Here is a 19990-nt window from a genome sequence, read left to right as displayed (position 1 = left end):
TTGCCTAAAATGCTACACAAAGCTTTGAGATTACACCAGTCAATATTTTTTACAGATAGGTTATACAAACTCTTGCATTTATTGCACAAATGTATTTTTAAGGACATTTTCACATGCAGAAACAAAGAAAGCATACTAGCTTCTCCTGAGTGATGAATGAGAGCATTTCTCAGACAGAAATTCAGTAAGATTTTCAGCAAAATTTTTTTGTTGCACAAGCAAATCTTCTACACATCCTAATATGCAGGCAAACAAAAGAGAAATACAACAGACAAAATTTCCATAACTGATTATATTTCTGCCTCTCCCCATCGAAATCCTGACCCTTCTGGTCTGAGAATGTATCCAATTCTGAACATCTTTTGTAATTCTGAAAAATACATCCTATCATGCACCTTTATATTAAGCCAAGAAAAGCATATTACTAGAAAAATCAGAGTATTCTACCTCGGATCCATCCGAGTCCAGTTACACTTATCTCTCACATTAATGGTACTTTAAAGAACAGCCAAATAGCCTTGCTGAAGTCAGAGACACATCCATCAATCAAGCTGGCTTTCTCCCAAGACCTAGGAATCCCATTAACATCTATCTAAAGGAGAGCTGCAAGACAGCCTGCTAATGAAACGCCAAGTCATGAAGAATCCAGTCGGGTGTAAAAACAGAAGATGCAGGCAAACTAAAATCACTGCTCTGCACTGGTTTTACAGGTTGGTGTTCTCCAGTTTTTATATACATGTATCAGAAATAAGAGGACACCGGATTCCCTGCACTTAGTGTATTCCCGGATGATCCATGTTCAATACCACACACATTTCATTATCAAACGTCAAAAAAATAGTGCTCAGATTTGTTGAGTGCCAACTCAGCGTTCCTAGTAAGTGGGAGAGCACTCAAGCACACAGATCCCAAAGCTGCAAAGAGGTTTAAAGCAAATACAGAAAGGAATAATTGGGTTCACTTCAGAAACTGAAGAAAAATTATATTAAGGTTTAGAAAGGAAGGGACTTCTGGAGGTCTCTAGACTGATGATAAAGGCAAGGCCTGAATTCAGGTCAGTTTACCTGGATGTAGAAGCTGACCAGAGATGGAGGTTTCACAAACTCTCTAGACAACCTGTTCAAGAAAATTGATGAAAAACATAGAACAACAGTGGGAGATACTAAGCAGGCCTCTGCTACCTAAAAGTACATTTTTACAAGTGTAAAAACTTCTGACAAATATTTATATTAAATTCTCTATGTTGCATATTTGACTTAATTACTTCTTCCCCTCTCAAATTATTCACGTGGGATACAGATTCAGATGCTCAGCTAATTAACAAGGTCTTTAGGGGAAAGGGGCAGCACACCAACACTTACAAGGACTTTGAATTTGTTTGGGAGCAAGGTTTGTCTGCTTTATAACAGTCTGTAAGGGAAACAAAAATACCAACAAGTCGGATCTGGTAAGCTCAATTCTTCTGCCTCTATTTTCTTCTCACAGAAACAAAACTTCAGGAGCACAGAAGAAGCTCACAATATACATATGCCCTCTCTAATGTGGCCCTGTCTTTAGAGATGTGCTATTATGTGAAGTTTCAGAGCCAGTCTACATATGATTAAATAGCAAAGGGCCTCCAGTAGGCAGAGACAGGCTGCTTTAGGAAGCAATAAGCCCTAACAATTGCCTTTCACAATCAGCTTCTCATCATTGCTACCTGTCTGCAAGTGTTCTCACCTCCTGAGAGGCTTTTTATTTCTACTTTATGGCACACAAGTCTGAGAGGAGATGTGGCTTCAAACTTTCTCATACAAAGGAACAATGGCAGCCTGGGTGCTGTGCAAATGTAGATAAATCGTTGAGGCAAGGCACAGTCTACACATAATTATCAGCCAGAAAGAATAAGAAATAAAGGACTTTCAAGGCAACCTGGTTTTAAACAAACATGGAGCTGATCTGTACTTCAGCATCTACTGGAATTTCTCAGCAGAAACTAAGACACTCTGAGACCTCGGGGGTTAAGGGAAGATTTTGTACAGACTATTGATATCTACCTTTTGGATTTGAACACACGAACGTGGAAACCTGCCAGATTTCAGCTTCCTTCATTTAGCATCTGCACTGCATTTTATTTGTATATACTCCATCAATATTCACACTTACACTCCAAGATAACTTGAGCTCACCTAGAGCTCACCATTTATGTGCAGAACAGTAATCTAAAAGCACCTGTACCTGTTTGGCAGCCTACCCACAAACTTCCTTTTAGCATGAGTATGCTCGGATTGTTTGAAATGAAGATAGACTGCACTGATTCATAAGAACAGACTAGAACAAGACCGTGCTGAGCCAGTACAATGTCAGCATTGTCACTGCTTGTCTGGGGGCTGCAAGAGACCAGATGTGCCACTTAGTAGGCTGGATTTCTTATTCCCATTTTCAAACTCACTCTTGATGAGGTGCTCCTGTCTTCGTCAGCAGGGTCAGGACAAAAAACATAAAGATGACAAAAACTGCAAGACCAACCCAAAATCCAATCACAATGGAATCTGGTGAAAAAAAGAGAAAACAAGATGATCAGTATTTTACCTGCACTTGCAGAAAGCTGCCTTCCACATGCACCATGACTGCAAATCCAAAATAATTTGCAGGTTATTCCTGGGCGGCAAAGAGGAAGAATGATCAAATTTATCATTATGTATGTTTAAACAGAAAGTTGCCATTGAAATTCTCATTTCTAGCCTGAATTTTACTGATATCTAGACAAACTAGAAAGAAAATTAAAGAGGGAAGATACTTATTTCCCTTGGTTAATAAAATAAGAGCAGCTACCTTTGTGATGCCTGGCCCATTTCCAGCATTGTGCTTTGGAAACAACTTCAGTGCTAGAACTCAGAAGAGAGGTTTATCTTATTTGCAGCAAAATCCTTTGTCTTTGTAGAACTGAACTCCTGCTATTTTAAATTATTTCTGCCCCAGACCATTAGGTTTCTGAGCTTTAATGGATTTCTTTGACACAGTATGTTTAGGAAGACCTAACTTTCTTTTAGTGGCAAGACAGAGGGTTTTCAAAATAAACAGAACCACAGATAAAACTATTTGCTTCTTCAACAAATATGAATAATCAACATGACCCCCTCTACAGCAAGCACCACAAGGACTCTCTCACCGGGGGATGAACAGGAGCTCCTCTGTGACTGCAGAGGGGATGGAGTTTCCCTTATGCAATTTATGTGGTGTGCCGAGGTTATTTAGCATTAAGGCCCGAGCTAGACAAACAATGAAGTCTAAGCCTACTAGCAAGAGACTGTTGGTATGGGAAATTTCACTAGGAAAAATAAAAAAGTATAAAACTATAAAAAAAGCTGATCCACAATTGCTCCTGAGGGAAGTTCAAAGTTTCCAGAAGCTTGATTTAGAGAGGTCCAGTGGGACAAACATATCTCCAGACAACAATCAACTGATGATCAAGGACCAAAGATGCAGAACACCAAAACAAAATATGACCTGGTCCAGCTACTTTTTCAACTATCAGTTAGCTATTTTTTGTTTATGCAAGTTTTCAAAACTTCCACCGTAGAAGTACAAAACAATTAACACACAAACATGCAAGAAGGAAGTCTTGGTCAGGACAGGAATCCTTTCTACCCTTAACCCCTCATTACACAGCCACTACCAAACCTCAGAGATCCTCGCTGGCTGTAAAGCTACATGATGATCTGTCTGACCCAGTGCAGCAGGCACAGCACAGAACTGTTGAATTTCCTACAGCACTAACTAAAGAGAACAAAAACCCAAGGAATCAGTTATCCTGCCTGGTACTTGACCCCAGCTGTTAATCACACTCCCACTGTGAAATATCTTCCATGCTAAAAGGCATATGTGAAAATTGGAAATCAACTCAAATCATTTGTTCTTTCCCTGCAAAGTCAAAATGCCTGCTGCAACCTGAGATTTTTTCCCTGTGAAAATCAAGTCGCTCCTTAATTCCTTTCTCTAGTAAAGTAAGGAGGTTAAGTTTCAAGTCTCCCACTGCAATATTTATTCCATCTCTCCTATGCCACATCTTCCCCTCTCAACACCCTGTGTAAAATAACTAGAGCGCGGTGCAACTGTAGGTCTCCGTGATGGGGGAGTTGAGTTTGTAATACCCCTTTTTGCTTAAAGTATACTGGAATGAGTTTATTTCTGTTAATTATGTGCCCTACTTTCCTTTCAGAACCATTCTGTAAGTATAGCCTGTATGCAGTGGTTCAAGATGCACCTTGTGTTGGACCTTACTAATAGAAAATAATTCATGATTATCTACCATCCTGCTGGACTTTGTAATACCCAAAAATTTCATCTAAAAAGAAATACTCCCATAAAAAATTTACCACTTAACCAGCTACTAGTAATGACCAGTTAGTCAGACATGCTTGAATTATATGCAACTGAGTTGATAACTAGAATGTAAAGTGTGACCAAGATGACTAAAAAATATGCACATAGATTATATTGATCGAGCTGCAAAACTTAATCCATTAACTAAGGTGGCAGGGGGAATTTAAAAAAAAAATAATTCTGGTAAACTACTACTCCCCACAAAACGCACACCCACCAGCATTATGTGATGAATAACAAGCCTGTCTTGCAGTTTGTTTGTTGTTCCTCCCCCAAAAAGGAATTCCTAAGTTTACTGAGCATAAAGCTACATCTGCCTTGCTTAATTGTGCCTCCTGCCACACTTCCAACCTCCTGCTGTATCAGTTACATTATTTAGATTTGTTTAAAATACAAGGATGTGGCCTGAGTTCTCTTCAGTATTTCATTTAGGTCTCACTCAAGTGCAAATTATCCAAATCTACTAACTTCTGAACAGTTACTCAAAATAAACAGTACATAACACAACTTCTGTTCAAAAAATATGGCATGAAGCACTTGCGTTTATAATACTGCCCTAAGTTATGAATAGATTGTAAAAGTATACCATGACTTTCTCAAGTTGCAGTTTCAACCTTCCTTTTCCTTATAATAGACTCATAACATCCTGACAGCAGATCTGATTGCCCTGATCATTCCTACCTATCTTACCTCTCCAATGTTTCTGAGGTTCTCTCTGTTTCAAAGGCACAAAAAAGGATTTTGTTCTTTTCTCTGCCAGTCACAAGTATCTCTTAATATATTTGTCTATTTACTTTCTAAAGCTTTAATTTACAAAACATCTGGTCCCTACTCTTGTAGATTTTCTGATTTCTAGTTCCTGCTTTCAATCCTCCTCAGACAGAACATCCTTTTTGGTTTGTTTTTTTTTTCCCAGTCATATATTTGAAAAGTCACTGTGGCATTTGAATACCTCATCTTCTCCCCACCTCCACTGTTTTTAAGAAATGTATTTTTGTGTATTAGATTGTTTTGTCAATCCTTTTCTTCACAGGTCACTTTGAATAAATTTTTCTCTGCTTTCAGAAACAGTCTTCTGAATTCCTTTATATATACATCAAATATTAGCAACCTCCCCTTGCTTACAGTTAATTAAATCAATGTTAATCCAAAAGTGTCCTCCAGCTCTCTCTTGTAGAATTCCTCCTATGTTATGGTTGAAAACAGTGCCCTCTCATTTTAGGTAGAATACAGTGTATAACAAATAAATAAGTAATAATAAGAAAAAATCATACACCTCTATCTTTAAGAAGAGCCAATGATGTTTTACAGTTGGTCAAGTGTTACTGCCAGCCTGCCTCACCTAGACTGGAGTCCATTCCCCATTGAGATCTCCGACATAAAAATTACAGGCGTTCATTAACATCTCTTATTTGTAAATATCCAAGGTGTCCCTCCTAATACAACCCCGTGTAATCTCCTCCCCTCCTTCCTCCTCATCTTAGGATTTCAGAGAACTTCATGTCTGATCATATCACCTACATATTTCACAACAGTCTCAACCCAGCTGCTAATAGCCAGAACAAGACACATTCCAAGAACATACCAAGTCAAGAAATATCATCACATACACAACACAGACATAGACTGTTCTTTTACTAGATTAAACTCTGCCCTCAGAGGAATGCATGCAGTAACACCGAAGGTAACAGAGTCAACTCCATTCTGTCAGTTAAAACAAACACACAAACAAAACTAAAAAACAGAAACAAAAGAAAACCACCAAAAAAACAACAGAAGGGATTTCCTAGGTCACTGATTCAGTACTGCTAACGACATCTTTCATCAAGCTCCACCTGAAAAGCAGTTGTTACTTCTGTCCTGTTCTCTAGTAAGAGCTGTCCAGAATGTTCCTGCTCTGTGAACGACACAGCCAGACAGGGAAGCTCAGCTGCCACACTTAGCATGGCAATCACTTCAATGGCAATCCAAGATCTGATTTGCAGCTATGCCTTCCACAATCCAGAGACAACTATCATTTATATTTTTTCTCCCATCATGCTGGTTGACACACCGAGCTAAAAAGAAGATATGTACATAACACTGCAGCTAATCTTTGCAATTGGTAATAATTGCAATCAGGTTTGGCCTCTGATTAAGTGGAAGTATGGAAGATAACTTAGAAACATGACAAAAGCTAAGCTAAGTTTTTCAGGTACCGCTCATTTGTAAAAATACAGACACTAACCAGCAGACTTTTTTTCAGAAAAAAAAAGATAAGTACAATTCAGACTAAAAACCAATTCTAGGTTTTTTCTTTTTTTTTTCTTTTTTTTTTTAGCATTAATAACTTTATCAAGTATGTATCCCACCCTGGACCAGTGCTCCAGCGCTGAAGAGACCCTTTCCCAGTACTTTGACGACTGATGCTCAAACCCTCTCACAGTGTATCCAGATCAGAAATAAAGAAACAAGATTGGTTGTTTCTCTTTGACAAAGTGCTTGCAAACCATCAGGTAATTCTGAGTTGGTCTCTGTTACTTTTTTCCCCCTCTTTATTTGTTTTTCCCCCCCACAACCATCTCCTCTAAAAAAATAAATCATAAAATCCAAAGCCATTGTCTACATTTTAGACAAATGTTGGTCTAGCTCTACTAGCTTGTCCTAGCTAAATTTTCTCCCAATTCCAAGCCATATTTTTCATCTCTCTGGTCCCTATTGTCCACTTATTACTTCTACTGTAAACACTGTGTAACACAGTTATTAGAACACTGAATTTAGCACACTCCTTCCATGAGGAAAGTTCAAATGATAAAAGTTTGCTCAGAAGGAGAAAATTCTTCTTTTATTTTAGGTCTTATAAAAGCCTTACATTTATTTTCCATGAAGAAAAACAAAAGCAGTAAGGCTGTCCACCACTGCCTTTTTACCATTAAAAGGAGCAAGAGCAAAGCAACACAGATCATACCGAGTAGTCACCAGAAGCAGCAGTGGCTGTGTCTGCTGTTGTAAACTTTTCTGACAGTATTAGTTTTGACAAATTTCTACCACAGCCTTGGTTCTTTCATGCACAAGAAAAACAGTCAACAAAAGGACACAGAAAAATAAACAATTATAATAATCTAATAAATAGAGTAATACCTCTAACTGCAGAAAATCTTAAGAATTAGGAGAGAGATATTTTTGTGCAATAATCAGTCACAAATGAAGAGTAGGAACATTAAGACAGGAAGCTCAGCTGCAATAAAATATGTCTCTACTGAACTTACATTTATGAGCCTTCAGGCCTTCAAATGACACTGGTCCATACTCATAGTACTCGTAGTCCCAGGTGTAATCAGAGTTAGACGAGGCCTGCTGGGAAGTTCTATTAGAAGTCAGCCTCAGGGCAGACATCTTGCATCTCAATAAATATGTATCTGTGGATACGAACTGTGTTAATAGAGACTACATACTTCTACCACATCTTTTGGTTTTATAAAGAATGTTTTCTTATCTATTGGAGAAGCCACTGCCTCATCCAGACAAGGTTATCACATCCCCTCCCATTCCTTCACCCATCTTGGCTGGCTAACCAACAGTTAACACAGATCTCCTCTTCACTGGAAAGAAGAAAACTTATTTTCACCTCCACAGAGATGTGTGTAAGTGTACAGAATATCAAAACCAGGTTCCTCTGATTGAATACAGATTTCATAGCTTGAAAATAATACATAATAAACACCACCAACCTCTGCATCTTAGGATGAATGCAGCCAGAGAAATCTGAGTGGAGAATTAGCGAGACTACTACTATGTTATCCATACAAAGCCCAGCTGGCCGCTGGTTGTCAGTGGTACCCCTCAGGGACTGATACTATGCTGAAATGGAGCAGACATACCAAGTTCACAAATTATGTGGGGGACAGTCAAGAGGCTGGAGGGCAGACTGCTGCTTAGAGAGACCAGGACAAGCTGGAGAAAGGGAGCAACAGGAACCTCATGAGGATCATCACTGCAAATGCAAAGTCCTGCATCCAGGAGGGAATAACCCCACACAGCAGTGCAGGCTGGAGGTTGACTGACTGGGAGTAGCTCTGCAGAGAAGGACCTGCAATGAACAACTAGCTGAACATGAGTCAGCCGTGTGCCTTGCGGCAAAGACCACCAAGTGTGTACTGGGCTGAATTAACAGGAGTGTACCAGCAGGTCAGGAGAAGTGTTTACTCTTCTCTACTCACCACTGGGAAGACCATATACCAGTTGGTATCCTAATTATAGAAAGACATAGGTACACTGGGGCAAGTCCAGTGAAAGGTCACAAGGATGGTTAGGGAGCTGAAGCACAGGATGCATGAGAGCTTAAGGATTTGTTCAACCTGGAGAAGAGATGGCTCCAGGGAGACTTTAGTGCTGTCTACAGTTAGAGTTGGAGGGTACAGAGATGATGGTGCCAGGCTCTTCTCAGAAGTGCAGAGTAAGAGGACAAGAGGCAATGGACAAAAAATTGGGAAACAGGAAATTCAAATTAGATACAAATTAAAATTTACCTATCTAGTCAAACATGCTTTGTGTAGGAGGTTGGACCAAATGACACCAAAGGTCCCTTCTCTACGCTGATAAATGGGCTCAATATGTCACTGAAGAAGGAAAATAAAATGAGTGATTTCCCCCATGGATTAACAAAAACTGCAGTACAACCCTAAGCATCGTTAAATTATCTGGATAGATATTTCTGTCATTACCACCACTCTGTATTAGGGACTTGCCTTTTGCAGAGTAATTTTTTCAGAATATGAGACTGTTTCATGCACATCAAAAAAGAGCACATCTCTGCACAAAACGTCTGCTGCAGCAGCTGGAGTCAGGGCATCCAACTTAAAACATATTACAAAATACTACTTGTAAAAGCAAGTTGAGCTTTGGGTAATTTTGCATTCAGTTAAAACCCAGCAGGATTGACCAAGGCTTCAAGTGCTAGGAGAACCATACATAAAGAACAAAAATGAGGTACAAAATGAGAAACGCATTCACCCAGGGAATATGAACAGCATTTCAAATTTAAAAAAATTGTTCTTTCTGCAACTATTTTACCATGAGCAAATGCTGGCAGTAATGCCTCAAAACAATTTTAAATAAATATTATGCCTGAAAAAGTAAAACTTCATACCTAGTTACAATGTTCATAACCTTAAACACATACCAAAACTTGACTTACAAGTGATAAATCCTTTAAAACAATAAATGGATCATTTTTCAACCCAAACCAGTTTAGTTTTCACAATAAGCAACCTGACAGCAGGAAAGGTCTGGGGGACAGGGAGAGAAGATTCTCCACTTTATGCTCACCCCCCTCCTAGCCACCCAGAAAGCCTCCAGCAAGAATAAGTAGCCCAAAGCACAGAGGAGAAAGAAAGATGGCTATGATGGACAACCCAGTTCATGGGATTCCTGTCCTAGTTTGTTCCCATCTCAGCTCTGTCAGTTGTTTCTTACAAGAGTTTGTATTTCATTTTGTGACTGCACTCCAAGAGACTACATGGTGCTACACAAGGTTCCCATCATTTTTCTTCCCCTTCTCCTTGATGTTTTGTTGATGACATGTCTTGACAAATTTTATTAGCCCAGTCCTGTTTAAGGAGTGCTTTTCTCTTTTAGAGCCTTCCAGACAAGTCTGTCATTCATATATTCCTCATAGGGCATCACTAATATTCAGTCACCTCCCCCCTTTTAGTATCATAAAAAGAGCTGAAATCTACAGGCAGTAAATTTCAGAGTAGGACACATGAACAGTCTGAAAAATTTTGTTTCTTCCATCTCAGGTGCAGGCAGATGGGATTAATTGGGCTACATGCAAATCTCTCCCCCAGTCTAGTCTCTAGTGCCCAATTATGGTTTATGGCGAGTAAAGCCACCTCCAGAACACAAAGAATCTGTCCCACTTCAGTATGCAGTTTGGACTGGGTGCTCCAGAGTTTCATCACTGACTGCCAGCGTTTCAAGATTTACTTTCACTGTAGACAAGCCACTATCAAAGGGAGAGTCACTAACTGAAACCTGGGTCACCAGCTCCCAGGCTAATCTGTGCTTTGAGGGACATACAAAATATGCCTCTAAATCATCCAGTACAGTTAAGCATTAGCATTGTCCCAAACCAGTTTACAGCTCACTTGTAAGCTCTGTCTGTCCAAATACCTCCAAAACCTCAGCCTGAAGCATGTGAATACCAACCTTTCATTCTACTTAAAAAGCCAGTCTAGCATGGTGGTACAAGGAGCACCACAGTGAAAGCAGTGAACACTTAGACCTTGCATCTCCTGGGGAGGAGCAAAGCAGGGTGAGCTGGCATGCTAGCCACTTGTCAGGTGGATTTGCCAGGCTGCAGCAGGTCACAGAGGGACTTCAGGTAAGGGTTGCAAGGAATGAATTCCTCCAGGAGATGCACTAAAACACACTTTCTGCCAGGCATGGAAAGCAGTGATTCATCCCACAGTCTAAAGCATGACAGAGGGCTTCTCCAAATGACTTTGCTGAGGGTTTTTCTGGGGGGCACAGGAGTTGTTTAAGATAAACATGAAAGCACCTCTGTTGATTTTGATGTGTATGGATGCAGACAGTCTTTCCTCACTCCAGCTCACTTCTTTCAGGAGCAAGTAAGTAAGCAACACAAAGCTTCACTTTGACTACTCAAGAAACCCCAAAGCAGGGCTGTGTTCGGTGCTGCAAACCAGGAGATTCAGGCAGATCAGTATCCTGGAAACTAAAAAGGGCAAGTGCTCATGGCCTTTTTCTGGAGCACTGGATTCCTCTCTGCAGATAAAGGATGTCAACAGATACCCAACACTCCCCATGCAACTCCTGGAGTTAAATTATACCTTCATGAAAACTTATTTGTAACCTGTGGGAAAGTCTGTAAGTCTACAAGCTTGCCTGAGAGCTGCCAGTGGTCCTGAGCTAGTTTGACTGTTGGGCTATATTTGCACAACATCCACAACTTTGAACTCCAGCAGCAGGGCATAAAATGCTGTGCAGTTTGACTATTTGCTTCAATCTGGACATCATCCATGCAATTGCATGAGGGTCTCAGCCACTTACCTTTCAAAATGAGTCACTGTAAAAGCAAAACTGAACACACATCACATCTGCAACACAACTTCATGGCTTGCACCATCACTGGGGCCACAAAGGCATATCTGTTTTTGCGTATATCTGAAATTGGCCTTGTATGTAACCAGCAACAACTACCTCCGAAGCTGACCTGCATGCACAAAATAAAACCATGTGGACTGGTCATGAGCTGTTCATTTTTTGAGCAAGAGAAACTACCAGTATGGTAGACACGAGCAACTTTTCAATCAAAAATTGTCAATGAAAAACTGCATTTATTTTCTACATACTTCTATTCTGCTCACTGCCATGGAATCTAAGCACTTCATAGTCTTCATAGAAGTTGCCCCCTTGCAAATTCTGAAGATCCCAAGAGCTAGACATGGGAAAAAAAGTAGCAACAATTCAAACTGTGAGAAGCCCCAGCCTGAGAAAGCTTAGCACTACACCCTGATGCATCAGCTCCATCATCTGGGCAGTACAATTAAACCAGAAGTTATTGGCTATGAGAAGTTAACAACTCAGGCTGTCCCCATATCCCCTAAGTCCCCAGACCAACAACAATATTCTGCAGGGAGGAAAGGGAGCCAGCCACCCCCGCATTCCTTTTTACTCCATCCCAAAGACTAAGAGGTGAAGTCAGAGAAAAAGCAAATAAAAAAACAAACACAAACTTATTTACTCTGCTGCATTGCATCAGCTGAAAAGTAATACAGACCCCATCTTTCTACAACTCTACCACACGGCTATCGCTTTGAACAAGCTGTGCCACTCCCAACCACAGACAAGGAGGTAGTCTGTAGCAAATTCTTACCCTAATGGTCCTTGCTTCTTTGTAATTCTCAGGATCCTAGATGGGCATGATTTGAGATCAAACTTGTGGTCTTTTCAGGGGAATACCCAATCCTACCTGCAATAAAAGAGAGAAAAGCAAGCTATAAAAAAGAAATGAAATTTAACCAAAAAAAAAAAAGATATCTGGAAACTGACAGTACAATTTAAAATCAATCATACATGCCAACTCTGAGTGCAGGACACCTAGGTCTTTTCTTGGAGAGAAAAGGAAGTACAATGGTGACAGTGGTTATGTTTATGACCAATGTTCACAAACAGCATTATCTGCATGGGCTATTGCACTAAAATAACAAGAATAATGTTGGATTCATCACAAAAGGACTTTATAACAATGGAAAGGAAAAAAGCTGGTTTAGTCACTGTTTAACCTGGGAACTAAGGATGAGAAAGGTAACGGAGTTACAGACATCTGCGCTTCATACTACCATATTACACATCATACAACATCCATTTTATTATCCTTATAACTGTGCAATGTAAACTAGACTCCAACAGTCAACTATTTATGCATCACACACAAATTCTTATTAAAATATCTTACTTTCCATATACTAATGCTTAATATCTTGCTTGGTACTAACACTTAATATCCTGTATTACGTGTGCTGTAAAAAGTCTCCACAGCATTATACACAATTTGCATGCTAATTGTATAGCTACTGTTTGTACTTAGTTTAAAAGTGATAACATTATGACTTCAAAGTAAAATTTAACAAAGACCAAAACAGTTTGCCAACTATTTTCCTAAAGTCAATAACAATATATGTAAACACTAATGCCCACTTAGCAGTTCAACTTCCACATGGAAGTTAAGGCAGAAACTAATATGAAATAATATCATAGTATGAGTTCACAGGCAACTGTATGGATCTAAAAACAAATAAAGCAAATATTGTGTAACCTCACTCATAAGCCTTTCTGAGAAGACAAGGAAGTATATACCTAACATAGCATCACAGAAGCTCTGTATTCCTTTTGCTCTTAAAAAGTTTCAGTCCTGCACTAACAGTAAAGGGACATGGAACGGTTAGTATAGAGCTAGTGGGACTTGCTCCCAAAACACATTGAAGCTTAGCTTAACTCCAGCACCAAAATCTTTAAAAATTACAGCTGGCATGCACAGTCTTAAGAGACAGTATTATCTAAAAGTAAAAAGGATTAGCCATAATTCCATTTATTTCCTGCATCTAGGGCAGGATTACACAATCAGTACTGAGCCCATTTTCCTTTCCTCACTAAAAGTCAACCTTCTCATAGATGTGCAGGTATGGCAGCTGCAAACCCAACTTCCCTCAAGATCAACCAGACTGGAAGAAGCCCTATTAGTGAGCACTAAAATACTGAGGCTTTTTCAGTCCTATATTGTTACAAATGCTGACATCAATGTTATATATAAGTATATTCAACACTTTCCAAGAGAAAGGCTGCCTTTCCCTCAGCTGTTTATAATATTGCCCATTTTAACCTTTCTCACTACAAATTTTTCACCTTTCAGTAATATCACAGAGATCCCAGGCTGATTTGTTATAGAAAACCCTGAAGTGAAAGAGCCCTGGCATATCCACTGATGAGGTAAGAGTGAACTGTAATGCAAGTTTGCAACTGGCCTGCCCCAAAAGTTTCTGCTTTTGGGCTGTATTATTTTCCTTCATTTTCCTGGCTTAGCAAAGTAGTCCTTTTTTTTTTTTAATTTTTTTAAAATGTCTCTTTCTGTTAGCTTTATTCTCACAGAAAGCTCAGTGCTTAGATGGTGATCTTCTGATTTCCTTGCTAACCCTGAAGTCTGTCAATATGAAGCCTTATTCTGAGCAGAGAGAAAGGAAAGCATCTCCCCACCACACTCTTACTGATCAGCACACTGCAGGTCAACTGGAATGGCTCCATCAGAATACGAGTACCTACAAATTGCTTTTAAAATAACTTCTACTTGCTTTATCATGTAAGAACCTATAAAAAATAGCAGCCTCCATAGCAGGGACAGAACAAATACTATCATACTTTTAATAACTAAAAGATGAAATTAACTTTTAAAGTAAAAAAGTCTCACTGAGAATTTATCTCAATGCATAAAGTTACTAGACTAGATTTACTCAAACTGGCTAGACTACAAGTCGTGAAGAAACACTGGAAGCATAGTCTTGCATGTAGCCAGAAAATCGACTGAATCCAAGAACAGGAGGTACTCAGGAATATTTCAAATAGCCACAACTAAACTGACCATTTTTAATAGGGGCAAGGCTGAAAGAAGGAACTACTCTTGTGTGATTGTTCCTGGGAAACTCAGCACTGATAAACAGCTAGAATTCCCTGGGCTCCCTTCCTGCCAATTACCTGGGCCTGCAGATGTCCCGTGCCCCGCAGCAGCTACCGCTGCACAGTCCTCTCTTACCAACCCCACAGGGATCCCCACCACAATGTGCAAGGCTCAGGTTTAAATGCAGAGCAGATGTTCATAGGGTTGCACAGCCCAGAAAATGGAAGAGTGTGTTCAGGCACCATTTAAGAGCTCTGTTTTAGCTTTGCATCAGTGAAAAAGCCACCGCAGCGCTGAGGCTGACAAGCAGAGTGGAAGCAGAGTACAATTTCCTCTCTCTCATTACAAAATTAAACTCTAATCTTCACGTAATGTTCATCTGGTCTGAAGTACAGGCCACAGCACACGTCCCATAGCACCTATTTACTTCTTACTGGTTCTCCCTGCAGAAATAGTTCTGTTCCCAGGTACAAAAGACCATTTGTCAGAGCTACGCCCACACTTGGGTATCTCACAGCTGGGGTCTGACAGTGCTGTGGTGGAAAAATCTTCAGCTGATGCTCTCACCCACACAGGGTCTGTAAAACGTAATCTCTCTGATGCAAAATAACACTTAAGCTTTTAAATTTGAAAATAAGTAATTCAATTTGAATTATGTATTACATTTCCTGAAGAACTAATAAAATAAAATTATGGAGCTTTTCTTGAAAACTTCCACACCTGTATGACAAGCACTTTCTGAACTTTTGTAGTTAGCCTACAACACGATGCAGAAATTTTGCCTTAATTGGTTCAGTGACAATTTCAAGCACTCACTGAAATGGAGCTGTTCATTAAGTCAAATTGGCTTGGGATTTTTCTGAACAAGAACTGGGTTTTTTCCCTGTCTTTAATCTAATTCTTCCCTCCAGTGCCGCTTAAGAAGACAACAATTTGTTGTAGTGCCTCAAATGCAGATTTCCTCCCAGGTAAATCAGACAGCAATACACAGCTCACAGACACACACCTGAATGTTCCCATTCTTAATCCCTGCTCCATTTCTGTGTTACACTAGGCTATAAAAAAGTAACTAGATGCCACGGAAACATCACTAAAACAAGTACAACCATGGCCCATTGCAGTGAGTATGCAGAATAAAGCCTTCATCTATTTGTAATAAGATTTGTAATAAATTTTTACCAGCAATAGCTGCTATTACAGGTTCAAAGACTGGAAATTTGATTTAAACTGTTGAAAAGGTGCAGGAGTATCATCTGTGCTTGACTCAAAACCTCTTCCACCATAATGTGTACATGGATGATCAGCAAAAGAATATGCAGTAAATGACTTTGTCCAGATCTTCATATTCTGGATTTTATTTTCTTAAAAAAAAATTACTTTCTTGCAATAGCTTGATTTATTTTATACATATTTGGTTGTGATTGATACACAGAATATCTCATTATTTTTGCGAAGAATGGAGCCACACTGTCCTCAGCCAATGGAGATCTGCAGTTCCCTTGGCATCTTTCCAGGTATTTACTCCTGTTGTCAAAATTATCTTGACTCTCTGATTAGGAACCGGAATAGAAAACCACAAATGGACAACAAAAACAAGCTGAGTGTGAGACCATTGCCTGATTATCTCCAAGCAGAAACCAAAATATCTGTTTATTTCCACAGCACTTACGTAAATTGCATCCCTGTGAATACAGCCTCTGGAAAGCTCAAATGAGAGCAATGGAGCAAAACAGGAGCAGCTCCAAGACAGAGCAGTGGGCTGGGAAACACACCTGGAAACAGAACCTGCTGTCTTCAGTGAAGCCCAACCAGCCTTGCCGAGACAGTTTGAGACAGCACTGCCACTGCTGCCCTGTCCCTCTACCAGCTATGTCTGTCACAGCAAAAGTGCCAAACCAGCTCTCAGTTACCCTCCAGTTTTAAGTGCCAAACAAGGCTGGTATGATAGGATGAACAAGGCAAATGTCAGAGAACAGAGACTGCTCAGAGAGTTTTGCCAGCTCATCACTGAGGTGATCCTCTCCAGCAAAAAAAATGGCAGACAGTTCAGGAGAGGGACCTGAACTGCCGTGAACACTCACTGTCAACAGAGAGGGCTCGCCAGAGTAGGAGACCACTGAGATGACAACTATTAAAAAAAGAGACAGTTAAGAGAGAAGGAAAGAAAGGGGGGGAGGGGGGGGAAGGAGTATGAGAATCAACAGAAGACTAGGGAAGAGCAGATAGGGAAAGGGAAGAAGGCAAGACAGAATAGAAGTAAGGTTGTATGGTATGGAGAAGAGGTGTCATCCCTTCAGCCTGAAAGTACAATGGGAAGGAGATGCCATCTGAAAAAAAAAAAAAAAAAAAAAAAAAGAAGGAAAAAAACACCACAAGAAAAACATACAATAAACTTATCTTGCTTTTTTCTCTCCCCCCCCCCAAACGTTCTACATTCAATTTTTAAGTTCATTCAAATGCTCAGCAGTCAGAGCAAAACACAACATACAATTTGAGAACACTGAAAATAATCTCTATGCATTTCAAGCAAGCTCGTGCTTTGTAGCTGTTTTGCTTCTGAATACAGAAGAAATCTCTCCGTTGCAAATTCAGAAAGGAAATACAAGCGTTTCTACAGCCGCTTTATTTTCCATGTCACCCAAACGAACAGTGCCACCTCATCCTTTTTTAAATTATTATTGTTATTTAAAATAAAAGCGCAGTACTCCAGACCTTAAGGCTTGCGGGAGCCGACTGGTCTCTTTTCCAAAACGCTCCAGACACCTGTTAACCGCAGGCTGAACTACGGGCGCTCGGAGCTTCCCAAGCCGCCCAGGCGGGAGCACGCACCACCGTGAGCCCTACCCCGGGGCGGGAAGGGGTGGAAAGGGACAGGAAGGGACAGAGTAGGGAAGGCGGAGCCGTCCCCGCCCAGCTCCGCTCCCTCACCCCCTGCCCCGCAGCGACGTCCCCTCCCCGCGCTTACCGCACCGGGCACGGCCGCGCTGCCGGCTCCCGAAACGCCGCTTCGTCCCGTGCGCAAGGCGCAGCCCCCCGGGAGCTCCCTGGCCCCGCCAGCCCGAGACAAGCCGGCGCTGCGGGGGAGCCGGGCGGGATGCTGCGGGCGGGATGCTGCCGGCGGGATGCTGCCGGCGGGCGGAATGTTGCGGGCTCGCGCCCCGCCACAGCCAGTGAATCATCAGCAGCCGCGGCTTCCCGGCCCGCGCGCGCGGCATGGATCGGGCGCGTGACGCTCCTGGTCCAATGGGCAGTGCGGGCGGGAGCGACCCCGCGGGCAGGGGCGGTGCCAGGAGGAGACGTGGGTGCGGCCGCTGGCAGCGAGCTCCAGGCAGAGCACCAGTAGGGAGTGACCCCTGCGTGCCGCTTGCCTGGCAGGAGCTCACACATTCCAAGGGGGAACATCAGTCTTGGAAGGAGAGGAATGGCCGGTCCGCACTGGAGGTGCTTGCACAGAGGGAGCCATTGACAGTGGTACCTGGTCGGGGGCAGGGGAGCTTGTGAGAAGTGCTGTCTCGGCTGCCAGGATGTGAAGGGCAGTGCCCTAAATCTATCGGGATTCAGTTCAGGCCTCTTGAACCATTTCACAGAATCACAGAATGGGTAAGGTTAGAAGGGACCAGGTGGGTCACATGGTCCAACCTCCCTGCTCAAGCAGGGTTATCCCAGAGCACATGTCACAGAACTTCGTCCAGACAGTTCTTGAACATCTCCAGTGAGGGAGGCTCCACAACCTCTCCGGGCAACCCATCCTGATCACCCTCACTGCAAAAAACCTCAATTTTTCTCATGTTCAATGGAAGCGTCATTTACTTCAATTTTTGTTTAATGCTTCTTGTCCTGTCACTGGACACCTCTAAGAACAATCCTATCCCGTCTTCTTTGCTCCCACCATCAATTCTTTATTGATAAGAGCACCCTGAGCTTTCTCTAAGCTAAGCAATCACAGCTCCCTTAGTCTTTTCTCATACATCTCTTGCCCAGTCCCTTCACCATCTTCATGCTTTTGATCATCCTCATAGTGATCAAGTGTTGTAACGAACAATATGACTTCATTTTTTTATCCGTGGCAAGGAAACAAGTCTCACACACCTTTCCAATGAAGCAACTGGCCTGCTGCAATACTCACACTCTAATGTTACAGCAGATCTTTGATAGTGCTCTGGCACTTACTCATTAGCCCTGTTTTCATCTACTTCTTGATAGGCAGGACTTTGATCTTGGACAGTACTATCCCTCTCCAGCAATGGTCATAAAAGATATCAATACTGTCATCTTCATCTCAAAAATATAGAACTGACACTTATACATGTTCATGATTATGAACAGGAATGGGATAAGCACAATGGCAAGTTGGGAACATCCCATTTGCTGCTATTTCCACTGTGATTGAAAAGTCAGAATGACTCAGGCTTTTGTTCATTTTTCTGTGCCTTAAAAAAATCTGGCATTCAAATTCCCTTTAAAAGAAAAAAGCCTCGTGAAGCCAATACGTCACTTCTAGCACAACTCCTGTGCTTTGTCCTTTAAGATTTTACAGCTTTTATACCAAATGCAGAAGAATCCAAACAAAACCCACAGATTAATGAACCAGAATTGTAGCATTTTCTCAAGATTCCTAATTTTGTTTCTAACACTTCTGATTAGTGAAAATGCAGAATTAATGACTACTCATTAACAGCAACATGACTGATATTGCAGTGGAAGAAACAGTGTTTTTGCCTGACGAGATGTGGAACTGCAGGTGCTCAACTCCAAGTGTAGATAAGGGTGCTGCACAATCTTTTTTCCATTCTTCCTGTCATTTCATTTTCTGACTCTTCATGCACATCATTAGTGTCTCTTCCACCTAACAGAGACAGCAGTGGGAATTTTTAAAAGACAAAGGAATTCAGCTGAGGGAAGAGGAGAGGCAGTGCAGGCATTCACGTTGTGGCTGACCAGAATGAGGATGGAGCTTCATCTGCAGCAGCTGCCCTCGTATGGCTCAGCAGCTGCGGCATCAGCCCTGGTTTTAGTGACGCAAAGATAGAAACAGTATCTACAATTAAAGGACGAATTCTGCAGAAATTCATTCTGCCATTCATTCTCACTTGCTGAATTTTTAGATTCATGTGTAGTTAGTGGCTGCCTGGGGTTCAGCAGCCATCTAGAAAGCAATAACAAAGAAAAAAAGCAACCCTTCCCACTGTAGCTTATTTAGAATTGACAAATAAAAAAAGCAGTCTTGAAAAGGAACATTATTACAGAGTGAAGAGCTTTGCAGTTCTTCCAGATTTCTGGTGTTTTAAACAGAAGGCAATAGAGGGATTTTCCTGTGCCACTTGTGACAAGTATAAGTATGTTACAAGAATAAAGTTGTTTGGTTGCATTTGTACGGTAATAAAAATGATATAAAGAAGAAAAACTTCAGCATTTTTATCATTTTTTCATACATATGAAAATCTTCTCAGG

At 41.1% G+C, this 19990-nt stretch overlaps 1 protein-coding gene and 1 long non-coding RNA gene across 12 annotated transcripts in view; one reads left to right on the top strand and one right to left on the bottom strand.

Annotated features, from left to right (window-relative positions):
* Positions 1-19990, bottom strand: part of MRAP2 (melanocortin 2 receptor accessory protein 2) — a 35202-nt gene that overhangs the window by 6428 nt on the left and 8784 nt on the right. For 2 of the 11 annotated variants that reach the window (XM_027644773.1, XM_027644780.1), the window contains exons 1-6: positions 17505-17628; positions 12245-12340; positions 11721-11806; positions 11419-11581; positions 7614-7763; positions 2432-2531 (exon numbers count right to left, since the gene is read on the bottom strand). In XM_027644773.1, the coding sequence (XP_027500574.1) occupies positions 2432-2531; positions 7614-7740 (227 nt within the window). In that variant the 5' untranslated portion in view covers positions 7741-7763; positions 11419-11581; positions 11721-11806; positions 12245-12340; positions 17505-17628. The other 9 variants (XM_027644782.1, XM_027644777.1, XM_027644776.1 and 6 more) reach the window with 9 other exon arrangements.
* LOC113947825 lies at positions 6690-16852 on the top strand. Its single transcript, XR_003527882.1, has 4 exons — positions 6690-6860; positions 13781-13857; positions 15972-16053; positions 16202-16852. It is a non-coding gene; the product is annotated as an uncharacterized LOC113947825 (long non-coding RNA).

Source organism: Corapipo altera, unplaced genomic scaffold (assembly GCF_003945725.1).
Source record: "Corapipo altera isolate COAL_440 unplaced genomic scaffold, ASM394572v1 2, whole genome shotgun sequence".
In the NCBI taxonomy this organism is placed as follows: domain Eukaryota; kingdom Metazoa; phylum Chordata; class Aves; order Passeriformes; family Pipridae; genus Corapipo; species Corapipo altera.
This window is presented reverse-complemented; position numbering and strand designations above follow the sequence as displayed.